Source organism: Zophobas morio, unplaced genomic scaffold (assembly GCF_036711695.1).
Source record: "Zophobas morio isolate AGI-343-1 ecotype UQ-CSIRO unplaced genomic scaffold, CSIRO_AGI_Zmor_V1 ptg000040l, whole genome shotgun sequence".
Classification (NCBI taxonomy): domain Eukaryota; kingdom Metazoa; phylum Arthropoda; class Insecta; order Coleoptera; family Tenebrionidae; genus Zophobas; species Zophobas morio.
Window position 1 is genome coordinate 3,718,086 of NW_026972145.1, and position 20,894 is coordinate 3,738,979.

Genomic DNA, 20,894 nt, shown 5'->3' on the forward strand with positions numbered 1-20,894 from the left:
TTTTTTGCAAAAACTAGCACTCGTTGTTCTAACCTAGCACCACCAATCAAAAATTGAGCATTAAATTTCTATTTAAATTGCGTTAGTTGTGTTCCAATCGTTTTTCATTTATTTTCAAGACACTAAAAAATGCTAAAAATTAGGTTAGGATCAATTTGAAAATTTAAATGTCGATTTATTAACTTGTCGCTGACGTTGGGTTTTCGACCAATCAAATTGAGGTAGTGTGCAGCGCTGCCAACTGCAAGGAAAATCCCCTGAAGTAGGGGCGACATTTTTCTGTTTGACAGCACTAATTCCACGAAAATCAAATTTTGAGAGAGATTTTGAGGTCCACTAATTTTAAGCCATTTAATGACCCGTTCACAAACATGTTTTTTATTTCTTGCGGAAAAATAAGGATTTTGCAATTAAGCTCCGCCCCCTTGGCTCACGACGAATAAAAAAATCATCACAATCGAGACAGGGTGGGTGGGCGGGGTTTTCATTTTGCCTTTTGTTTTCTTAATATACATAGCCATCTTTTCACAACAAGAAACTTAAAACAAGGTTAAAATGGTACATTTTTGCAAGGAAATATGGATTTTGCAATTATAGGTCGTAGCCTAACTCCAAAATCGACATTTCCTTACACAAATTTTCCATTTTAAACATGTTTTAAGTTTCATGTTGTGAAAAAAAGTCTACATATATTAAAACAAAAATGAAAAATGTCAGCCCGCCCACCCACCCTGTCTCAATTGTGATGATTTTTTTTATTCATAGAAACTTGAAACATGTTTATAATTATAATTTCTCGTAAAAAAAATAACGATTTTACAATTACGCTCCGCCCCTCGGCTTACGACGAATAGAAAAATTCATCAGAATCGAGATTGGGTGGGTGGGCGGGGCTTATATTTTGCCTTTTCTTTCTTAACATACATAGCCAAATTTTCACAGCAAGAAATTGCATAATCGAAATTTCCTTATACAAATTTTCCATTTTAAACATGTTTTCAGTTTCACATTGTGAAAAAGTCTACACATAATAAAACAAAAAGGCAAAATGTCAGCCCGCCCACCCGCCCTATCTCAATTGTGATGATTTTTTTTATTCGCTGTGAACCAAGGGGGCGGGGCTTAACTGCAAAATACTTATTTCTTTACAAAAAATTAAAAACACGTTTTTGAGTATCGTGTTGTTCAAAGAATACTAAGTATTTAAGAAAAAAAGGCAAAATATAATCCCGCCCACCCACCCTATCTCGATTGTAAAGATTCTTTTTATTCTTGGAAAGTTAAAACATATTTAAAATGGTAAATTTGTATAGGGAAACATCGATTATATAATTACGCACCGCCCCTCGATCTGACAACAAATGAAAAATTCATCACGATTGAGATCGAGACTAGTGGGCGGGGCTTCTCTTTTCTCGTTTGGTATTCTTTTTTAATCAATACATTTAGTTTTCCTTGTATAACATGATTACTTAAGAACCTATTTCAGATGGTAATTTCTCGTAGAAAAACAAGGATTTTATAATTAAGCTCCGCCCTTCCGCTTACGACGAATAAAAAAAATCATCAGAATTGAGTTAGGGTGGGTGGGCGGGGCTTATATTTTGCCTTATTTTTTCTTAATATAAATAGCCATCTTTTCACAACAAGACACTTAAAACATGGTCAAAATGGTACGTTTTTACAAGGAAATATGGATTTTGCACTTATGGGGCGTAGCCTATTTGCAAAATCGATATTTCCTTAGACAAATTTTCTAATTGAAACATATTTTAAGTTTCATGTTGTGAAAAGAAGTCTACAAATATTAAAACAGAAAGGAAAAATGTCAGCCCACCCACCCACCCCGTCTCAATTGTGATGATTTTTCTTATTCGCCGTGAACCAAGGGGGCGGAGCTTAACTGCAAAATACTTATTTCTTAGCAAGAAATTAAAATCATGTTTTTGAGTATCGTGTTTTTCAAAGAATACTGTGTATATTAAGAAAAAAAAAAAGACAAAATATAAGCCCCGCCCACCCACCCCACCTCGATTGTAAAGATTTTTTTATTCTTAGGATTTAAAACATGTTTAAAATGGTCATTTCTCGTTGAAAAATAAGGATTTTACAATTAAGTTCCGCCCCTCGGCTTACGACGAATAAAAAAATTCATCAGAATCGAGATTGGGTGGGTGGGCGGGGCTTATATTTTGTCCATTTTGTCTTAATATATATAGCCATTTTTTCACAACAAAAAAATGCAAAATCGATATTTCCTTATACAAATTTTCCATTTTAAACATGTTTTAAGTAAGTTTCATGTTTTGAAAAGAAATATACACCTGTTAAAACAGAAAGACAAAATGTGAGCCCGCCCACCCGCCCTATCTCAATAGTGATTATTTTTTTATTCGCCGTGAACCAAAGGGGCGGAGCTCAACTGCAAAACATTTATTTCTTCGCAAGACATTAAAATCACGTCTTTGTGTATCGTCTTCTTCAATGAATACTGTGTATATTAAGAAAAAAAAAAGGCAAAATATAAGCCCCGCCCACCCACCTCATCTCAATTGTAAAGATTTTTTTTATTCTTAGAAACTTAAAACATGTTTAAAATGGTCATTTCTGGTAGAAAAATAAGGATTTTACAGTTAAGCCCCGCCCCTCGGCTTACGACGAATAAAAAAATTCATCAGAATCGAGATTGGGTGGGTGGGCGGGGCTTATATTTTGTCCATTTTGTCTTAATATATATAGCCATTTTTTCACAACAAAAAAATGCAAAATCGATAATTCCTTATACAAATTTTCCATTTTAAACATGTTTTAAGTTTCATGTTGCGAAAAGAAATCTACACATTGACACAAGAGGTTTTTTTTTATTCGCCGTGAACCAAGGGAGCGGAGCTTAACCGCAAAATATTTATTTCTTTACAAGAAATTAAAATCACGTTTTTGAGTATCGTGTTGTTCAAACAATACTATATATATTAAGAAAATAAGGCAAAATATAAACCCCGCCCACCCACCCTATCTCGATTGTAATGATTTTTTTTATTCTTAGAAACCTCAAGCATGTTTAAAATGGTAAAATTTTGTAAGGAAATATGGATATTGGAATTAGGCTCCGCCTCTAGATTTACCAACGAATGAAAACTTCATTACTATTTAGATCAGGGCAGGGCCTAATCTTTGGCTTTATTTTTTTCTTAATATACATAGTATTTTTTAAACACGATACTCAAAAACATGTTTTTAATTTTTCGTAGAGAAATAAGGATTTTGCAGTTATGCTCCGCCCCAAAGGGCTCACGACCAATAAAAAAAATCATCACAAACGCGATAGGGTGGGTGGGCGGGGCATATATTTAGCCTGTTTTTCTTAATATATGTAGACTTTTTTAGACAATAAAAAACTTAAAACTGCAATGGGAACTTCAACGTCAACAGCAAGTTTATAAATCCCAATTAACTTATTTGTAAATTTGATATTAATGACGAAAAAAGAACCTTGACGGTGCTAGTTTAGAACAAGAAAATCCACCAATTCGTTGTTGCCAACTTGAGGGTCCCGAATTAGGTTAGCGACCCACGTTTTCTTCCACTGGGTTTCAAAAACAGCTTAAAACGGCACAACTCTCGACGTAAGAACTAGATGTTGTACATGATTTGTTTTTGAATGTTGGAGCCAAGTGTCCACGTTTCCACGTTCCGTTCCTCCAACCCAGCCCTGAGTGTCTCACATTTAACAACAAATCATCAAGTTTGTTGTGCCTTCTTCTGTACACGCACAACCGGGGGCGCCGCCCCCGGTGTTGGCACTTACGTTGTGTTTCTTTTTGTACAATAAATCTATAATGTAAGATACATAGATTATAAATCGATGTTGAGCCCCTTTTCGTCCCGCCTGGCGGCGGCATGACCCGGCCCGCCGCCGCTGACTTATCGTAGGGTTCTTTTGTATTTTTTGGGGGGGCCGGGTCGGGGCCGCGGCGGCGGGGTTAGTCTGGTTCCCTGTTGTATATAATTCTGCAGCTTTATTGATCTTGTCAACTGACTAATATGTGGTTCGGTCGCGGCGGCAACGGGGCTTCGTTGCCGCCGGGGGCGGAGTTTTTTTGCGAAAGAGGGAGTGAGAGGGTGAATGAGCGTTGACAGGCTGTATTTTGGTCACATATCAAGTAATGGCCAGTGGTTGGTATAATTTCGCGGCTTGATTGTTATCTATCTTTCATGTATCATACACTGTACCAAATAAAAAATGATGATAATAAATAAAATCATTTACAACGTTGAGCGATGTGTTGGGTTTATTGCGACGGAGGAAGGGGCGGAGCAGGGGTGTGAAGCTCAACTCAGGGCAAGTCAGATCAGGGTAGAATGTCTTGAGGTTTGGCAGATTTCAGGGGATTCCAAGGATACAAACAATGTCTGCTGACTCCAGGATTTCACAAGGTACTTTTGAGGATCCCAATGGTACCTTCAGGTTCCAGAGGTTTGGAAGGTATTTCCAAGAACACAAAAGTTGCTTTGGGTGGTACGAAAGGTGTTTCCCATGAACCTGAAATTGTCCCCGGGGATCCATAAGGTGGTCCCGGGAATTCAAAGCGATGCCTCTAGATTCCAGAGTTTCAAAAGCTTTTTCTGGGGGTCCAAAAGGTGATTCTATTGATCCTGAAACTATTCCTGGGGATTTAAACGATGCCTCTGGATTCTAGAATTTCAAAAACACCAAAACCATCATATATTCAAAACGCCAAAATTCTCAAATCCCCTAAACATCAAAATCCCCAAATCCTCATAACATCAAAACCCTCAAATCCTCGATTTTTCAGTTTGATTTCCTCAAAATTTTAATGTTTCCATTTTTGAATATCTCAGTTTTTCGATTTTTTTTTTAATTTCTATATTCTTAACTTTAATTATTTTATTTCTTCCGATTTTCGTCATGGCTATTTTCCGATTTTTCACTTTTGTAATCTTTTAATTTTCTCTTTCTTCAATTTTGGGATTTGACTTTTTTGCAATTTTCCATTTTTCAATTTTGGAATTTTTTGACTTTGCAACTTGTGAATGTTTCTTTTGTTTTTATAATTTTTCGTTTATTCAACTTTTCAATTTTGTAGTTTTTGGATTTCTCAATTATCCGATTCTCCGATTTTTTAAATTTTCAGTATTTCGATTTTATAAGATTTTGTTTCTTCGATTTTTAAGGTTTTCAATTTTTAATCTTTCGATTTTTGATTTGAATTCTTCGTGTCTTTAATTTTGTCAAGTTTTTAGTTTCCAATTTTTAGATATTTCGAAGTTTCAGAATCCCCCAACTCCCAAAACTTCAAAATTTTGATTTTTACTTTTCATTTTCTCGATTTTTTAATTTTCATTTTCTCGGTTTTATATCACATTTCTTCGTGTTTTCATTTCCGTTACTTTTTCAACGTTTCTCTTGATTTTATAATTTCTCCTTTATTCAATCTTAATTTTTGTAATTTTTGGATTTCTTAATTATCCAATTTTGTGATTTCTTTAATTTCGTTTTTATATTTTGTTTTTTCGATTTTGCACTTTTAAATTTTTAAGGTTTTTCAATTTTTAATCTTTGGATTTTTGAATTTTTCGTTTCTTTAATTGTTCAAGTTCTTAATTTCCAATTTTTAGATATTTCGAAGTTTCCTCAAAATCCCCAAATCCTCAAAACACCAAATCCCCAAAACCTCAAAACATCAAGATCTCCAAATCCTCAAATCGTCAAAATTCCTAAATCCTCAAAACACTAAAATCCTCAAAACAGACACCAAAATCGTCTAATCTTCAAAAGATTAAAATTCCCAAAAAATGAAAACACCAAACTCCTCAAATTCTCAAAACGCCAAAATTCTCAAATCCCCAAAACATCAAAATCCCCAAATCCTCAAAACACAAAAATTTCTAAATCTTTAAAACATCAAAACCCTCAAATCCTCAAAACATCAAAATTCTCAGAGTCTTTTATAACCTGGGATTTTCGAGGGTTCATAAGGTGAAAAATTGAATTTCTGGAAAAATCAAAATACCAAAATCCCAAATCCTCAAAATTCCAAAACCCTCAAATCCTCAATTTTCAGCTTTATTTCCTCAAAATTTTAATGTTTCTATTTTTGAATTTCTCAATTTTTCGATTTTTTTTAATTTTTTGATTTCTCTATTTTTAACTTTAATTATTCTGTTTCTTTCAATTTTCGACATAACTATAAGTATTTTCCGATTTTTCACTTTTATAATTTATTAGTTTTCTCTTCCTTCAATTTTAAGATTTGACATTTTTTGCAATTTTGTATTTTTCAACTTTGGAATTTTTTGACTTTTCAACTTGTAAATTTTTCTTTTATTTTTACAATTTTTCGTTTATTCAATTTTTCAATTTTGTAGTTTTTGGATTTTTCAATTATCCGATTTTCCGATTTCTTTAATTTTCAATTTTTCGATTTTTAAATTCTTCGTTTTTTAGTTTTTCAAATTCTTAGTTTCATATTTTTTGATATTTCGAAGTTTCAAAATCTTCCAACCGTCAGAATCCCTAAATTCTCAAAATTCCCAAATCCTCCAACACCTAAATCTTCAGATCTTCAAAACACCAAAATCCCCTATCCTAAAAACATCAAAATCCCTAGAATCTCAAAACAAAAATCCCCAAATTCTCAAAACATCCAAATCTTCAAAATATCAAAATCTTCTAATCGTCAAAGTCCCTAACTTCTCAAAGTTCCCAAATCCTCGAAACACCTAATTCCTCAAATTCCTATAACATCAAAATCCTCAAAACACCAAAATCCCCAAATCCTCAAAACTTCAAAATCTTGATGTTTACTTTTCATTTTCTCGATTTTATATCACAATTTTTCGTGATTTCGTTTCCCTTACTTTTTCAACGTTTCTCTTGATTTTTTTTTCAATTCCCTGATCTTTCAATTTTGTAATTTTTAGATTTCTTAAATAATCAGATTTTCTGATTTCTTTAATTTTCAGTATTTCGATTTTATAATATTTTGTTCCTTAGATTTTGCAGTTTTTCAATTTTTAATCTTTCGATTTTTCAATTTTTCGTTTCTTTAATTTTTCAAGTTCTTGGTTTCCAATTTTTAGATATCTCGAAGTTTCAAAATCGTCAAGATCCCTAAATCCTCAAAATCCCCAAATCCTCATAACACCATGATCCTCAAATCCTCAAAACAACCAAATCTCCAAATCCTCAAAAAATCAAAATCCTCAAATCCTCAAAACACCAAAAAATTCTCAGCTCATAACACCACAATTCTCAAATGCTCAAAACAACAAAACCCCCAAATCCTCAAAACACCAAAATCCCAAAATCTTCAATACCCCAAAATTTCCGAAGAAATGAAAACACCAAAATCCTCAAAATATCAGAATCCTCAAATCCTCAAAGCATCAAAATCTTCAATACCAAAATTCCTAAATCCTCAAAACTTCAAAATCCCCAAATCGTCAAAACACCATAATCCCCAAATCCTCAAAGCACAAAAATTTCCGAATCCTGGGAAATTTGGTGTTTTGAGGATTTGAGTTTTTTGGGCGTTTTGGCGTTTTGAGGATTTGGGGATTTTGGTGTTCTCAGGTTTTGGGGATTTTGGTGTTTTGAGGATTTGGGGATTTTGGTGTAATGAGGTCTTGGGGATTTTGGTGTTTCGAGGATTTAAGGATTTAATTGTTTTGGGAATTTGAGGATTAAAGTGTTTTAAGAATTTGAGGATTTTGGGGTTTTGAGGATTGAAAATTTTAAAACTACGAAACACTTAAATCCCCAATCCTCAAAACGCTTAAATCCTTTAATCCTCGAAACACAAGAATTTTCAAATCTTCAAGATCCCCAAAACACTAAATTCACCAAAACCTGAAAACACCAAAATCCCCAAATTCCTCAAATCCTTGAAACACCAAATTCCCTTAATCCTCGTAACATGAGAATTTTCAAATGCTCAAAACTTCAAAATCCCCAAATCCTCAAAACACCATAATCTCCAAAACCGTAAACTCATCAAATCCTGAAAACACCAAAATCCCTAAATCGTCAAGACACCAAATTCCTCAATTCCTTAAAACACTAAAATCACTTAATCCTCAAAACACCTAAGTTCTCAAAAGATCAAAATCTTCAAATCGTCAAAATAACAAAATCTTCAAAATATCCAAATCCTTTAATCCTCAAAACACCAAAATTTTCAAATCCTCAAAACATCAAAATCCTCAAATCCTAAAAACATCTTAATCTTCAAATCCTCAAAACTTCAAAATCCTCAAATCCTCAAAACACTAACATCAAAACCTGAAAAAACCAAAATCGCCAAATTCTCAATACATCCAAATCCCCAAAACCTGAAAACACCAAAATTTTCAAATACTCAAAGCACTTAAATTCTCAAATCTTCAAAACACCAAAATCCTTAAATCCTCAAAATATCAAAATCATCAAATCGTCAAAACACCAAAATCCTCAAATCTTTAAAACTTCAAAATCCTCAAATCCCCAAAACACCAAAATTCCCAAATCATGAAAACACCAAAATTCCCAACTCCTCAAAAAATCAAAATTGCTAAAATCTGAAAACACCAAAATCCTAAAATCCTCAAAACACCAAAATTCTCCGAGTCTCCAGTGGCCCGGAAATTTTGAGGTTTCATAAGGCGAAAATTTGAGTTTCTAGCAAGTCTGTTTAAAAAGCCAGGAAAAATTCAGTCAAAATCTAACGTGATGATTTAAAACATATCAAAAAATCAAAACACCAAATCCTCAAATTCTTAAAATGCCAAAAGGCCCAAATTGTCAAGCCACCAAAATCCCCGACTCCCCAAAAGTCAAAATGCTCGACTCCTCGAAACATCAAAATCCTCTAAATCTCTAAATCCCAAAATCTTCAAAACACCGAAATTTTTCAAATCCTTAGAACATCAAAATCCCGAATTCCTCAAAATATCTAAATATTCAAAACGTCAAAATACCCAAAATCCGAGGGTCTATAAGGCGAACAATTGACTTTCTGGAAATGTTTAAAAATCCAGGAAAAATTCAATTTTGACGTGATGGTTTGAAAAATATAAAAAATTAAAAACACCAATGTCCTCAAATCCACAAAACACCTAAATCCTTAAAACACAGAAATCCCCTAATCCTCAAAACACCAAAATTTTCAAATCCTCAATTCCTCAAAATATCTAAATACTTAAAACGTAAAATACCAAATTTCGGGGGTCTCTAAGGTGAACAACCGAGTTTCTGAAAATGTTTAAAAATCCAGGAAAAATTCAATTTTCACGTGTTCACAGTACCAACACAATACATTTTCACTAATATTTATTATTAATAAATTAGAAATTAGCGAAAATAAGCCAAACCGGAGCTCCAATGTTGCTGCCATCAGACCGAAATCTAAAATGAACACAAGCGGCCGAAAAATGCGACCCTTAAACAGGTAGCTCACGTGACAGTGACGTCATCGCACGTCACGATGATTGCAAAAATGATTTTTCATATTTCGGCCAGGAAATTGCACATTTTCGGGGTTAATTTAATAATATTTAAACAAATTGATTCGTTTTTTAGCAACTTTGCGTTTTGAAGAAAACGGTGTTCGATTTAATTATCATATATTAATACGTATCGTATTTAAATATTATTTAATTATATCGTGAAAATTTATTATTTTGATCGAGCAACTTCAATCGTTTCGAAAATTTCCCCAAAATTTAAACTTTGTCGAGTAAACGAATCACGGAATCTGATAAATTAAAACTGAAGTTTTACTTATTCCGTTTTCGGTCCTTTTCGGAAAAATATCCATTTTTTTCCGTGTTCACAGCAATAACACAATACATTTTCCCTAATATTTGTTAATAATAAATTAGCAAGATTTTTGAAATATTTGGACTGAAAATCAAAGGTTACAAAAAACACCACCCTACTTTTCAAATCTTTATTCTCATTTCATAGGAAGGTACACAATACGTACTTCGAACACAGACTACTCCTACTACGTCCTCGAAATATCACAGGCAAAAACAACAAAAAACAACAAAAACAATTACATCCCCCCGCTAACTTTCTTGTGCATCTTTAAATGTCTCGTCAGATGCGCCTTGTTCCTCGCATTGTACGAACACACCATGCATTTATACGTCCCCCCATCCTCCTCCTTCACGTGCCTCAACTTATGCGTATTCAGCGCATCCACCCACTTCGTCTTAAACGGACACTCCTTACACCTATACTTGAACGACTCCTCCCCGTCGTTGTGCACCGAAATGTGCCTCGTCAGCTTCTTCTTCTTCGTGTGCTCGTACAGACAATACGGACACTTGTACGCCTTGTTGGCGTTCCGGTGCGACAGCATGTGGCTCCTCAGACACTTCTTCCGCGTCGTCTCGAACACGCAGACCGTGCACTTGTGGGTGCTCCCGAACTCGTCGTCGGCGATGGGCGCCATGTGTTTCGTCAGACTCGCCTTCCTCCGGGTCTCGAACGGACAATACGTACACTTATACGTATGGATCTCGTCCTTGCTCTTGTGACTCAGCGAGTGCTTGAACAGCGACCTCTTCTCCTTGGTCTTGTACGGGCACTCGCTGCACTGGTACTTGTAGAAGTCGTCCGACGTCTTGTGCACCAGCATGTGCGAGGTCAGGCTGTAGCTCAGCTTGGTCTGGTAGCTGCACTCGGGGCACTTGTAGATCATGGCCTCGGAGTCGTGGTTGTGGATGAGCAGGATGTGGCGCTGGAGGCCGTCCTTGCGCTTGGTGGAGAAGTCGCACTCGGGGCACTTGTGCATCTCCACCTGGCCGTCGGACTTGTGGATGAGGCTGTGCTTGCGCAGGTAGTGCTTGCGCTTGGTCTCGTAGGAGCAGTCGCTGCAGCGGTAGATGGGGGTCTCGTCGCGGGACTTGTGGAGGAGGATGTGCTCGGCGAGGCTCTTGCGGTACTTGGACCGGAAGGTGCAGTAGTCGCACACGTACTTCTTCTCAGAGTCGCCGTACTTGAGTTTCCGGCGGGTGTTGTGTTTGTACTCAGGCTTGGGGTGGGGGAAGGTGGAGCTGCTGCGAATTCAAACACAAAAACTGAGCTGTCTAGTACGTCATATTGCAACAGAAATCTTAGATTAAAATAATTACGTAACAAATATATATAAATCGAGAAGCAGCATAGAAAAGGTTCCGCAAGGTAACCTTGAGCATCGAAAAATCAAAAACACGTTTTTGACTTTCGTGTTCAAAAAATTGTTTAATGTTATTAAATAAACAGCAAAATATATACCCCGCCCACCCACCCCATCTCGTTTGTAAAGATTTTTTTATTCATAAAAACTTAAAACGTGTTTAAAATGGTCATTCGTCGTAGAAAAATAAGGATTTTACACTTAAGCACCGCCCCTCGGCTTACGACGAATAACAAAATTCATCAGAATCGAGATTGGGTGGATGGGCGGGGCTTATATTTTGTCCACTTTGTCTTAATATACATGGCCATTTTTTCACAACAAAAAGATGCAAAATCGATATTTCCTTCTACAAATTTTCCATTTTAAACTAGTTTTAAGTTTTATGTTGTGAAAAAAGTCTACACATATTAAAACAAGAAGGCAAAATGTAAGCCCGCCCACCCGCCCCATCTCGATTGTGATGATTTTTTTATTCGCCGTGAACCAAGAGGGCGGAGCGTAACTGCAAAATACTTATTTCTTTACAAGAAATTAAAATGACGTTTTTAGTATCGTGTTGTTCAAACATAACCATATATATTAAAAAAAAGGCAAAATATATACCCCGCCCACCCACCCTGTCTCGATTGTGAAGATTTTTTTTATTCTTATAAATTTAAAACATGTTTAAAATGGTCATTTCTCGTAGAAAAATAAGGATTTTACAATTAAGCTCTGCCCTCCTCTTACGACGAATAAAAAACAAATCATCAGATTCGAGATTGGGTGGGTGGGCGGGACTTATATTTTGTCCATTTTGTCTTAATATACAAACCCATTTTTTTTTTCACAACAAAAAAATGCAAAATCGATGTTTCCTTCTACAATTTTTCCATTTTAACTTGTTTTAAGTTTTATGTTGTGAAAAAAAGTCTACACACATTAAAACAAGGAGGCAAAATGTAAGCCCGCCCACCCGCCCCATCTCGATTGTGATGATTTTTTTATTCGCCGTGAACCAAGAGGGCGGAGCGTAACTGCAAAATACTTATTTCTTTACAAGAAATTAAAATGACGTTTTTAGTATCGTGTTATTCAAACATAACCATATACATTAAAAAAAAAGGCAAAATATATACCCCGCCCACCCACCCTGTCTCCATTGTGAAGATTTTTTTTATTCTTATAAATTTAAAACATGTTTAAAATGGTCATTTCTCGTAGAAAAATAAGGATTTTACAATTAAGCTCTGCCCTCCTCTTACGACGAATAAAAAACAAATCATCAGATTCGAGATTGGGTGGGTGGGCGGGACTTATATTTTGTCCATTTTGTCTTAATATACAAACCCATTTTTTTCACAACAAAAAAATGCAAAATCGATGTTTCCTTCTACAATTTTTCCATTTTAACTTGTTTTAAGTTTTATGTTGTGAAAAAAAGTCTACACACATTAAAACAAGGAGGCAAAATGTAAGCCCGCCCACCCGCCCCATCTCGATTGTGATGATTTTTTTATTCGCCGTGAACCAAGAGGGCGGAGCGTAACTGCAAAATACTTATTTCTTTACAAGAAATTAAAATGACGTTTTTAGTATCGTGTTATTCAAACATAACCATATACATTAAAAAAAAGGCAAAATATATACCCCACCCACCCACCCTGTCTCGATTGTGAAGATTTTTTTATTCTTATAAATTTAAAACATGTTTAAAATGGTCATTTCTCGTAGAAAAATAAGGATTTTACAATTAAGCTCTGCCCTCCTCTTACGACAAATAAAAAACAAATCATCAGATTCGAGATTGGGTGGGTGGGCGGGGCTTATATTTTGTCCATTTTGTCTTAATATACAAACCCATTTTTTTTTCACAACAAAAAAATGCAAAATCGATGTTTCCTTCTACAATTTTTCCATTTTAACTTGTTTTAAGTTTTATGTTGTGAAAAAAAGTCTACACACATTAAAACAAGGAGGCAAAATGTAAGCCCGCCCACCCGCCCCATCTCGATTGTGATGATTTTTTTACTGTTAGAAACCTAAAACATGTTTAAAATGGTCATTCCTCGTAGAAAAATGAGGATTTTACAATTAAGCTCCGCCCCTCGGCTTACGACGAATAAAAAAATTCATCAGAATCGAGATTGGGTGGGTGGGCGGGGCTTTAACTATGTCCATTTTGTCTTAATATACATAGCCATTTTTTCGCAACAAAAAAATGCAAAATCGATCTTTCCTTATACAAATTTTCCATTTTAAACATGTTTTAAGTTTCATGTTGTGAAAACAAGTCTGCACATATTAAAACGCAAAGATAAAATCTAAGCCCGCCCACCCGCCCTATCTCGATTATTATAATTTTTTTATTCGCCATGAACCAAAGCTTAACTGCAAAATAGTTATTTCTTTACAAGGAATTAAAATCACGTTTTTTAGTATCGTGTTGTTTAAACAATACTAGATATATTAAGAAAAAAAGGCAAAATATAAACCTCGCCCACCCACCCCATCCTGATTGTGAAGATTTTTTTATTCTTGGAAACCTAAAACATGTTTAAAATGGTCATTCCTCGTAGAAAAATGAGGATTTTACAATTAAGCTCCACCCTCGTCTTACGACGAATAAAAAACAAATCATCAGAATCGAGATTGGGTGGGTGGGCGGGGCTTATGTTTTGTCCACTTTGTCTTAATATACACAGCCATTTTTTTACAACAAAAAAATCCAAATCGATATTTCCTTCTACAAATTTTCCATTTTAAACTTGTTTTAAGTTTTATGTTGTGCAAAGAAGTCTACACATATTAAAACAAGAAGGCAAAATGTAAGCCCGCCCACCCGCCCCATCTCGATTGTGATGATTTTTTTATTCGCCGTGAACCAAGAGGGCGGAGCGTAACTGCAAAATACTTATTTCTTTACAAGAAATTAAAATGACGTTTTTAGTATCGTGTTATTCAAACATAACCATATATAATAAAAAAAAGGCAAAATATATACCCCGCCCACCCACCCTGTCTCGATTGTGAAGATTTTTTTATTCTTATAAATTTAAAACATGTTTAAAATGGTCATTTCTCGTAGAAAAATAAGGATTTTACAATTAAGCTCTGCCCTCCTCTTACGACGAATAAAAAACAAATCATCAGATTCGAGATTGGGTGGGTGGGCGGGGCTTATATTTTGTCCATTTTGTCTTAATATACAAACCCATTTTTTTTTTCACAACAAAAAAATGCAAAATCGATGTTTCCTTCTACAATTTTTCCATTTTAACTTGTTTTAAGTTTTATGTTGTGAAAAAAAGTCTACACACATTAAAATAAGGAGGCAAAATGTGAGCCCGCCCACCCACCCCATCTCGATTGTGATGATTTTTTTACTGTTAGAAACCTAAAACATGTTTAAAATGGTCATTCCTCGTAGAAAAATGAGGATTTTACAATTAAGCTCCGCCCCTAGGCTTACGACGAATAAAAAAATTCATCAGAATCGAGATTGGGTGGGTGGGCGGGGCTTATATTATGTCCATTTTGTCTTAATATAGATAGCCATTTTTTCACAACAAAAAATGCAAAATCGATATTTCCTTATAAAAATTTTCCATTTAAAGAATGTTTTAAGTTTCATGTTGTTCAAAGAATACCACATATATTATTTAAAAAAATGGCAAAATATATACCCCGCCCACCCACCCCATCTCGATTGTGAAGATTTTTTTATTCTTAGAAACTTAGAACGTGTTTAAAATGGTAATTTCTCGTATAAAAATGAGGATTTTACAATTAAACTCCGCCCCTCGGCTTACGACGAATAAAAAAATTCATCATAATCGAGATTGGGTAGGTGGGCGGGGCTTATATTATGTCCATTTTGTCTTAATATACATAGCCATTTTTTCGCAACAAAAAAATGCAAAATCGATATTTCCTTATACAAATTTTCCATTTTAAAGTAGTTTTAAGTTTAATGTTGTGAAAAAAAAGTCTACACATATTAAAGCAAGAAGGCAAAATGTAAGCCCGCCCACCCACCCCGTCTCGATTGTGATTATTTTTTTATTCGCCGTTAACCATGGAGCGGAGCTTAACTGCAAAATATTTATTTCTTTACAAGAAATTAAAATCACGTTTTTGGGTATTGTGTTGATCAAACAATACTAAATATATTAAGAAAAATAGGCAAAATATAAACCCCCCCAACCCACCCTGTCTCGATTGTGAAGATTTTTTTATTCTTAGAAACTTAAAACGTGTTTAAAATAGTTTTTTCTCGTAGAAAAATAAGGATTTTACAATTAAGCTCCACCCCTCGGCTTACGACGAATAAAAAACATCATCAGAATTGAGACAGGGTGGGTGGGCGGGGCTTATATTTTGTCCATTTTGTCTTAATATGCATAGTCATTTTTTTACAACAAGAAATTGCAAAATCGATGTTTCCTTATACAAATTTTCCATTTTAAACATGTTTTAAGTTTCGTGTTGTGAAAAGAAATCTACACATATTAAAACAAGAAGGCAAAATATAAACCCCGCCCACCCACCCTATCTCAATTGTGATTATTTCTTTTATTCTTAGAAACTTAGATCGTGTTTAAAATGGTAATTTCTCGTAGGAAAATAAGGATTTTAGAATTAAGCTCCGCCCTTCAGCTTACGACGAATAAAAAAAATCATCAGAATTGAGACAGGGTGGGTGGGCGGGGCTTATATTTTGCCTTTTTTTTCTAAATATACATAGCCATCTTTTCACGATAAGAAATTGCAAAATCGATATTTCCTTATACAAATTTTCCATTTTAAACATGTTTTGAGTTTCATGTCGTGGAAATAAATCTACAAATATTAAAAAAAAAGGTAAAATATAAGCCCCGCCCACCCACCCCATCTCGATTGTGAAGATTTTTGTTATTCGTAGAAACTTTAAACGTGTTTAAAATGATAATTTTTCGTAGAAAAATAAGGATTTTACAATTAAGCTCCGCCCCTCGGCTTCAGACGAATAAAAAAATTCATCAGAATCGAGATAGGGTGGGTGGGTGGAGCTTATATTTTGCCTTGCTCTTTCTTAATATACATAGCCATCTTTTCATAACACGCAATTGCAAAATGGATATTTCCTTATACCATTTTTCCATTTTAAGCATGTTTTAAGTTTCATGTTGTGAAAAGAAATCTACACATATTAAAACAAAAAGGCAAAATATAAGCCCCGCCCACCCGCCCTATCTCAATTGTGATGATTTTTTTATTAGCCGTGAAGCAAGAGGGCGGAGCTTATCTGCAAAATACTTATTTCTTTACAAGAAATTACAATCACGTTCTTGAGTATCGTGTTGTTCAAAGAATACTGTGTATATTAAGAAAAAAAAAAAGGAAAAATATGTGCGCCACCCACCCTGCCCCATTTCGATTGTGAAGATTTTTTTTATTCTTAGAAGCTTAAAACACGTTTAAAATGGGAAATTTTTGTAAGAAGATATGGATTTGGTAATTAGGCTCCGCCCCTTGGTCTGCCAACGAATGAAAACGTCATTACTGTTTAGATCAGGGCAGGTATGGGTGGGGCTTAATCTTTGGCTTTAACTTTCTAGGACAACTTTTGGACACCTTTTAGATCCCTGAAGGTACTTTTATATCCCCGCAGACACTTTCTGGGTCCCCAGAGCAAGATTTTGGATCCCCGAAGACTTCTTTTGAATCACAGGAGACACTTTTAATTTCACCAAAGATCTTTTGGATTTCTAAGATCATCTTATGGATATTCGGGATTTTTCGAGTCACTGGAGACACGCTTCAGATCATCTGAGATACCTTTTGATCCTCGGGGACATATTTTAGATCCTCGGGGACTCCTTTTGGACTCTAGTGGAGATGTTTTGGATCCCTGGAGACACTTTTCGCATCACCGGACATCCCTTTTGATCCCCGGGAACATATTTCGGATCTCCGGAAGCACTTTTTAGATCTCAGGAGACAGTTTCTTGTTCACCGAAGATACCTTTTAGATTGTCAGAAAACTTTTTGGATCTGCGGAAACTCTTTTTGGATCATCGGGGATACTTTTCGTATCATCAGATCTTTTGGATTTCCCACGTCATCTTATGGATATTCGGGATTTTTAGAGTCACCGGAGACATTTTCAGATCATCTGAGACACCTTTTGATCCCCGGGGACACGTTTTATATCCCCAGAGACACTTTTCGCATCACCGGAGATACCTTTTGATCCCCGGGGACATCTTTTGCTTCCCAAGAATATTTTTTGGATCTCCGGAAGCACTTTTTAGATCATAGGAGACAGTTTCTTGTTCACCGAAGAGATCTTTTAGATTGTCAGAAAACTTTCTGGATCTTCGGCGACTTTTTTTGGATCAGCGGAGATACTTTTCGTATCATCAAAGATCTTTTGGATTTCCCAAGTCATCTTATGGATATTCGGGATTTTTCGAGTCACTGGAGACATTTTCAGATCATCTGAGTCGTCTTTTGATCCCCGGGGGCACGTTTTATATCCCCGGAGACACATTTTAGATCCGCGAGGACTTCGTCCGACTTCCGTGGACCCCTTTTGAATCCCCGGAGACTCTTTTCACATCACCGGCGATACTTTTCAGATCACCAGAGGCACTTTTCAGATCGCTGCAGACAATTTCCTGTTTACCAAGGTGATGTTTTAGATTATAAAAAAAAAATGTTTCCCCTAGGACAATTTTTTGATACACTTTAGATCCCCGGAGGCACTTTTCAGATCATCTGAGACATATTTTGATCCCCGGGACACATTATATATCACCAGAGACCCTTTTTGGATCCCCGGAGACACCTTTTAGAACCTCGGGGACTCTCTTTAGACTCACGTGGAGATCTTTTGGATCCCAGGTAACATCTTGTGTACTCCCCAGGGACATCTTTTGGATCCCCGGAGGCACTTTTCGGATCACCGGAAACCGAAGAGATCTTTAGGATTGTCAGAAAACTTTTTGTATCTTTGGGCGATCTCAAGGATCCTCGGTATTTTCTGTCGTTTGAGACACTTTTTAGATCACCTGAGACATCTTTTGATCTCCGGAGAATCAAGAAGTGCCTCCAGGGATCTAAAAGGTGTCCCATGGGATACAAAGATCTTTCTGGCAATCAAAAAGATCTCTTCAGTGAACAGAAAAGTGTCTCTGGTGATCTAAAAAGTGCCTCTGGTGATCTGAAAAATATTTCCGGGATCTTAAAGATGTCCACGGAAACCCAAAGGGAGTCCCCGGGGATCTAAAACGAGTTTCCCAGTACCTGAAAAATGACTCAACTGTGGAAAAAACCTGTCCCCGAGGATCAAAAGGCGTCTCAGATGATCTGAAAGTGTCTCCAATGGCTCGAAAACTTCTTACAATCTAAAAGATCTCTTCGGTGAACAAGAAGATATACGGTGTCTCCGGGGATCAAAAGTGTCTCAGATGATCTGAAAAGTGTCTCTAGTGACTCGAAAAACCCCAAATACCAAATGACCTTGGGAATCTAAAAGATCTTTAGTGAAATTAAAAGTGTTTCTTGTACTCCAGAAGGAGTCCCCGGGGATCCAAAATGTGTCTCCGAAGATCCAAAAAGTTTTCTAACAATCTAAAAGATCTCTGCGGTGAACAAGAAAGCGTCTCCTCTGATCTAAAAAGTGCTTCCGGAGATCCAAAGGGTATCTGCGATGATGCAAAAAATGTCTACGGGGATCCAAAAGATCTCCACGGGAGACCAGGAGTCCTCCAAGGATCAAAAAGTGTTTCAGATGATCTGAAAAGTGTCTCCAATGACTCTAAAAAGCCCAAATATCCATAACATGACCTTGGGAATCCAAAAGATCTTTGGTGAAATGAAAACTGTCTCCTGTGATCCAGAAGGAGTCCCCGGGGATTCAAGAAGTGCCTCTGGGGATCTAAAAGATGTCCAAAAGGTGTCCTAAGAGATACAAAAATTTTTCTGACAATCTAAAAGATCTCTATTCACTGGAAAGGAAAGGTCTCTGGCAATCTGAAATGTGTCTCCAGTGATCTGAAAAGTATTCCCGGGGATCCCAAAGATAACTACGGGAGTCCCTAGATCTAGATCTAGTTTCCAGGAACCTGAAAAGTAACCCTCGGGATATAAAACGTGTCCCCGGGGATCAGAAGACGTCTCAGATGATCTTGAGAATCCAAAAGATCTCTGGTGAAACGAAAAATATACCCGGGGATTCATAAAGTGTCCCCGAAGATATAAAAAGTTTTCTAGAGTGTCTCCGAGGATCTAAAAGTGTCTCCGGGAATCTAAAAGTGTCTCCGGTGATACAAAAGTTGTTTCCGGGGGTCTGGAGAATCCCCGGAGATCTCAAACGTTTGCTGACAATTTAAAAGGTCTCTCTGGAAGGAATTTCCAGATGACCCGAGGAATCCAGAAGATCGCTGGTGAAACGAGAAGAATCTTCGAGGATCCAAAATGTGGATACGATTTTAACAAGTGTGATATGATCAAATGAATATTAATAAGCAGCCAAGAAGTATAAATTTAATTCTTGTTGTTCATGTCTGCCTCTGATTGAGTTTTTTTCTCCAATAATAGACTAGTTTGACCCGACGGTGTATTGATGGTTGCATACACCAAATGTCAATTAATGGCCACCAGGCGACTATCGATAAATAATTAAATAAAATAGGTCACCTGGTCGCTACTAACTTCTACACAACCCCTAAATTAGCCAAACGGAACCATTAACTCTAAACTACTTAAACCTAACCTAAATTCGCCTCACACTCTCACACTCGCACAAATCTCAAAACCCTCTTCCACCCTGCCAACTTACTTTGGAGGTTTTCCGTCTACCAGTACCAAATTGTCAACAACAGGCTTTACATCAGCGTCCCCTCCACCGCCACTACCCTCAACTCCACCCTTCAAGTTACTCGATACCTTAACATCGACACACTGGTCTTTTTCCTTAGCCTCGAGCTTCTTCTGGGCACTGATCTTCGAGCACTTGTACGAGTAGAAAAAGTCCTCCAGGTACAACCTCCGCTTCTGCCCATTGTTGATTCGGTTGAGTAGATTTGTGACAGTGCCAGGCTTCGTTGCCATTTCTTCGGAAAAAAAAAATTAGGAATGTTTACACAGGCGTGTGCTGGTCTACAGATACTAACGTGAAAAGGTCGAATCGTGCCGATTTGGGAATTATCTTACAATGTAAATAAACACTACAACCTCATTTTAATCATTTTGACGTTTGGTTTTAAACATGGAGGTGGCTGGAGTTACGGCAGATGAATAAAATCGATTTTGTGTTTTTATTGAAGGGACGGCGATGGTTTTGGGGGGCGTGGGTGGTTTTGGAGAGGGCGCGATGGGGAAAAAATGGTTCGTGGTGATTTTGTGGGTGGCAAGGGTTTCGATGTTACATAACCTTACTTTTTTGCTGGATGTTTTTGCGGTTTGAAAGTTAGTTTGTGAGGATTTCATGCTAACACGGTGTTTTTCGAAGTTATTTATTTATTTTCGGTGCAAAAATATGCATTGTTGGTGTTTTAGATTGTTATTGTGGGTAATTTAAACTCGCAGTGTGTATAACTGGTTGCCTATAATTCAAATTTTGAATGGAGGTGTATATTTTTTATTTTTGAATTTTGACGTTTCTGTTCAATATGGCTGCCATAACCCATTTTGGCGGTTAAAACTTTGACGCCATTTTAAGTAATACGTCACAAAACT

The 20,894-nt window shown here is 36.3% G+C and overlaps 1 protein-coding gene across 3 annotated transcripts; it reads right to left on the minus strand.

The window, feature by feature from the left end:
- Positions 1-9,936: 9,936 nt before the first annotated feature.
- LOC135140412 (putative zinc finger protein 66) lies at positions 9,937-20,540 on the minus strand. Of its 3 annotated transcripts, none has more exons than XM_064070943.1 (3): positions 20,330-20,540; positions 20,103-20,269; positions 9,937-11,067 (listed from the first exon to the last, which is right to left on the minus strand). In XM_064070943.1, exons 2-3 carry the CDS (start codon positions 20,216-20,218, stop codon positions 10,059-10,061), a joined length of 1,125 nt encoding a protein of 374 aa, XP_063927013.1. In that variant the 5' UTR covers positions 20,219-20,269; positions 20,330-20,540; the 3' UTR covers positions 9,937-10,058. The 3 variants fall into 3 exon arrangements, with proteins under 3 accessions (XP_063927013.1, XP_063927012.1, XP_063927014.1); XM_064070942.1 differs by having other exon boundaries at positions 19,996-20,269; positions 20,330-20,537; XM_064070944.1 differs by lacking the exon at positions 20,330-20,540 and having other exon boundaries at positions 20,103-20,314.
- Between the last annotated feature and the right edge of the window lie 354 nt (positions 20,541-20,894).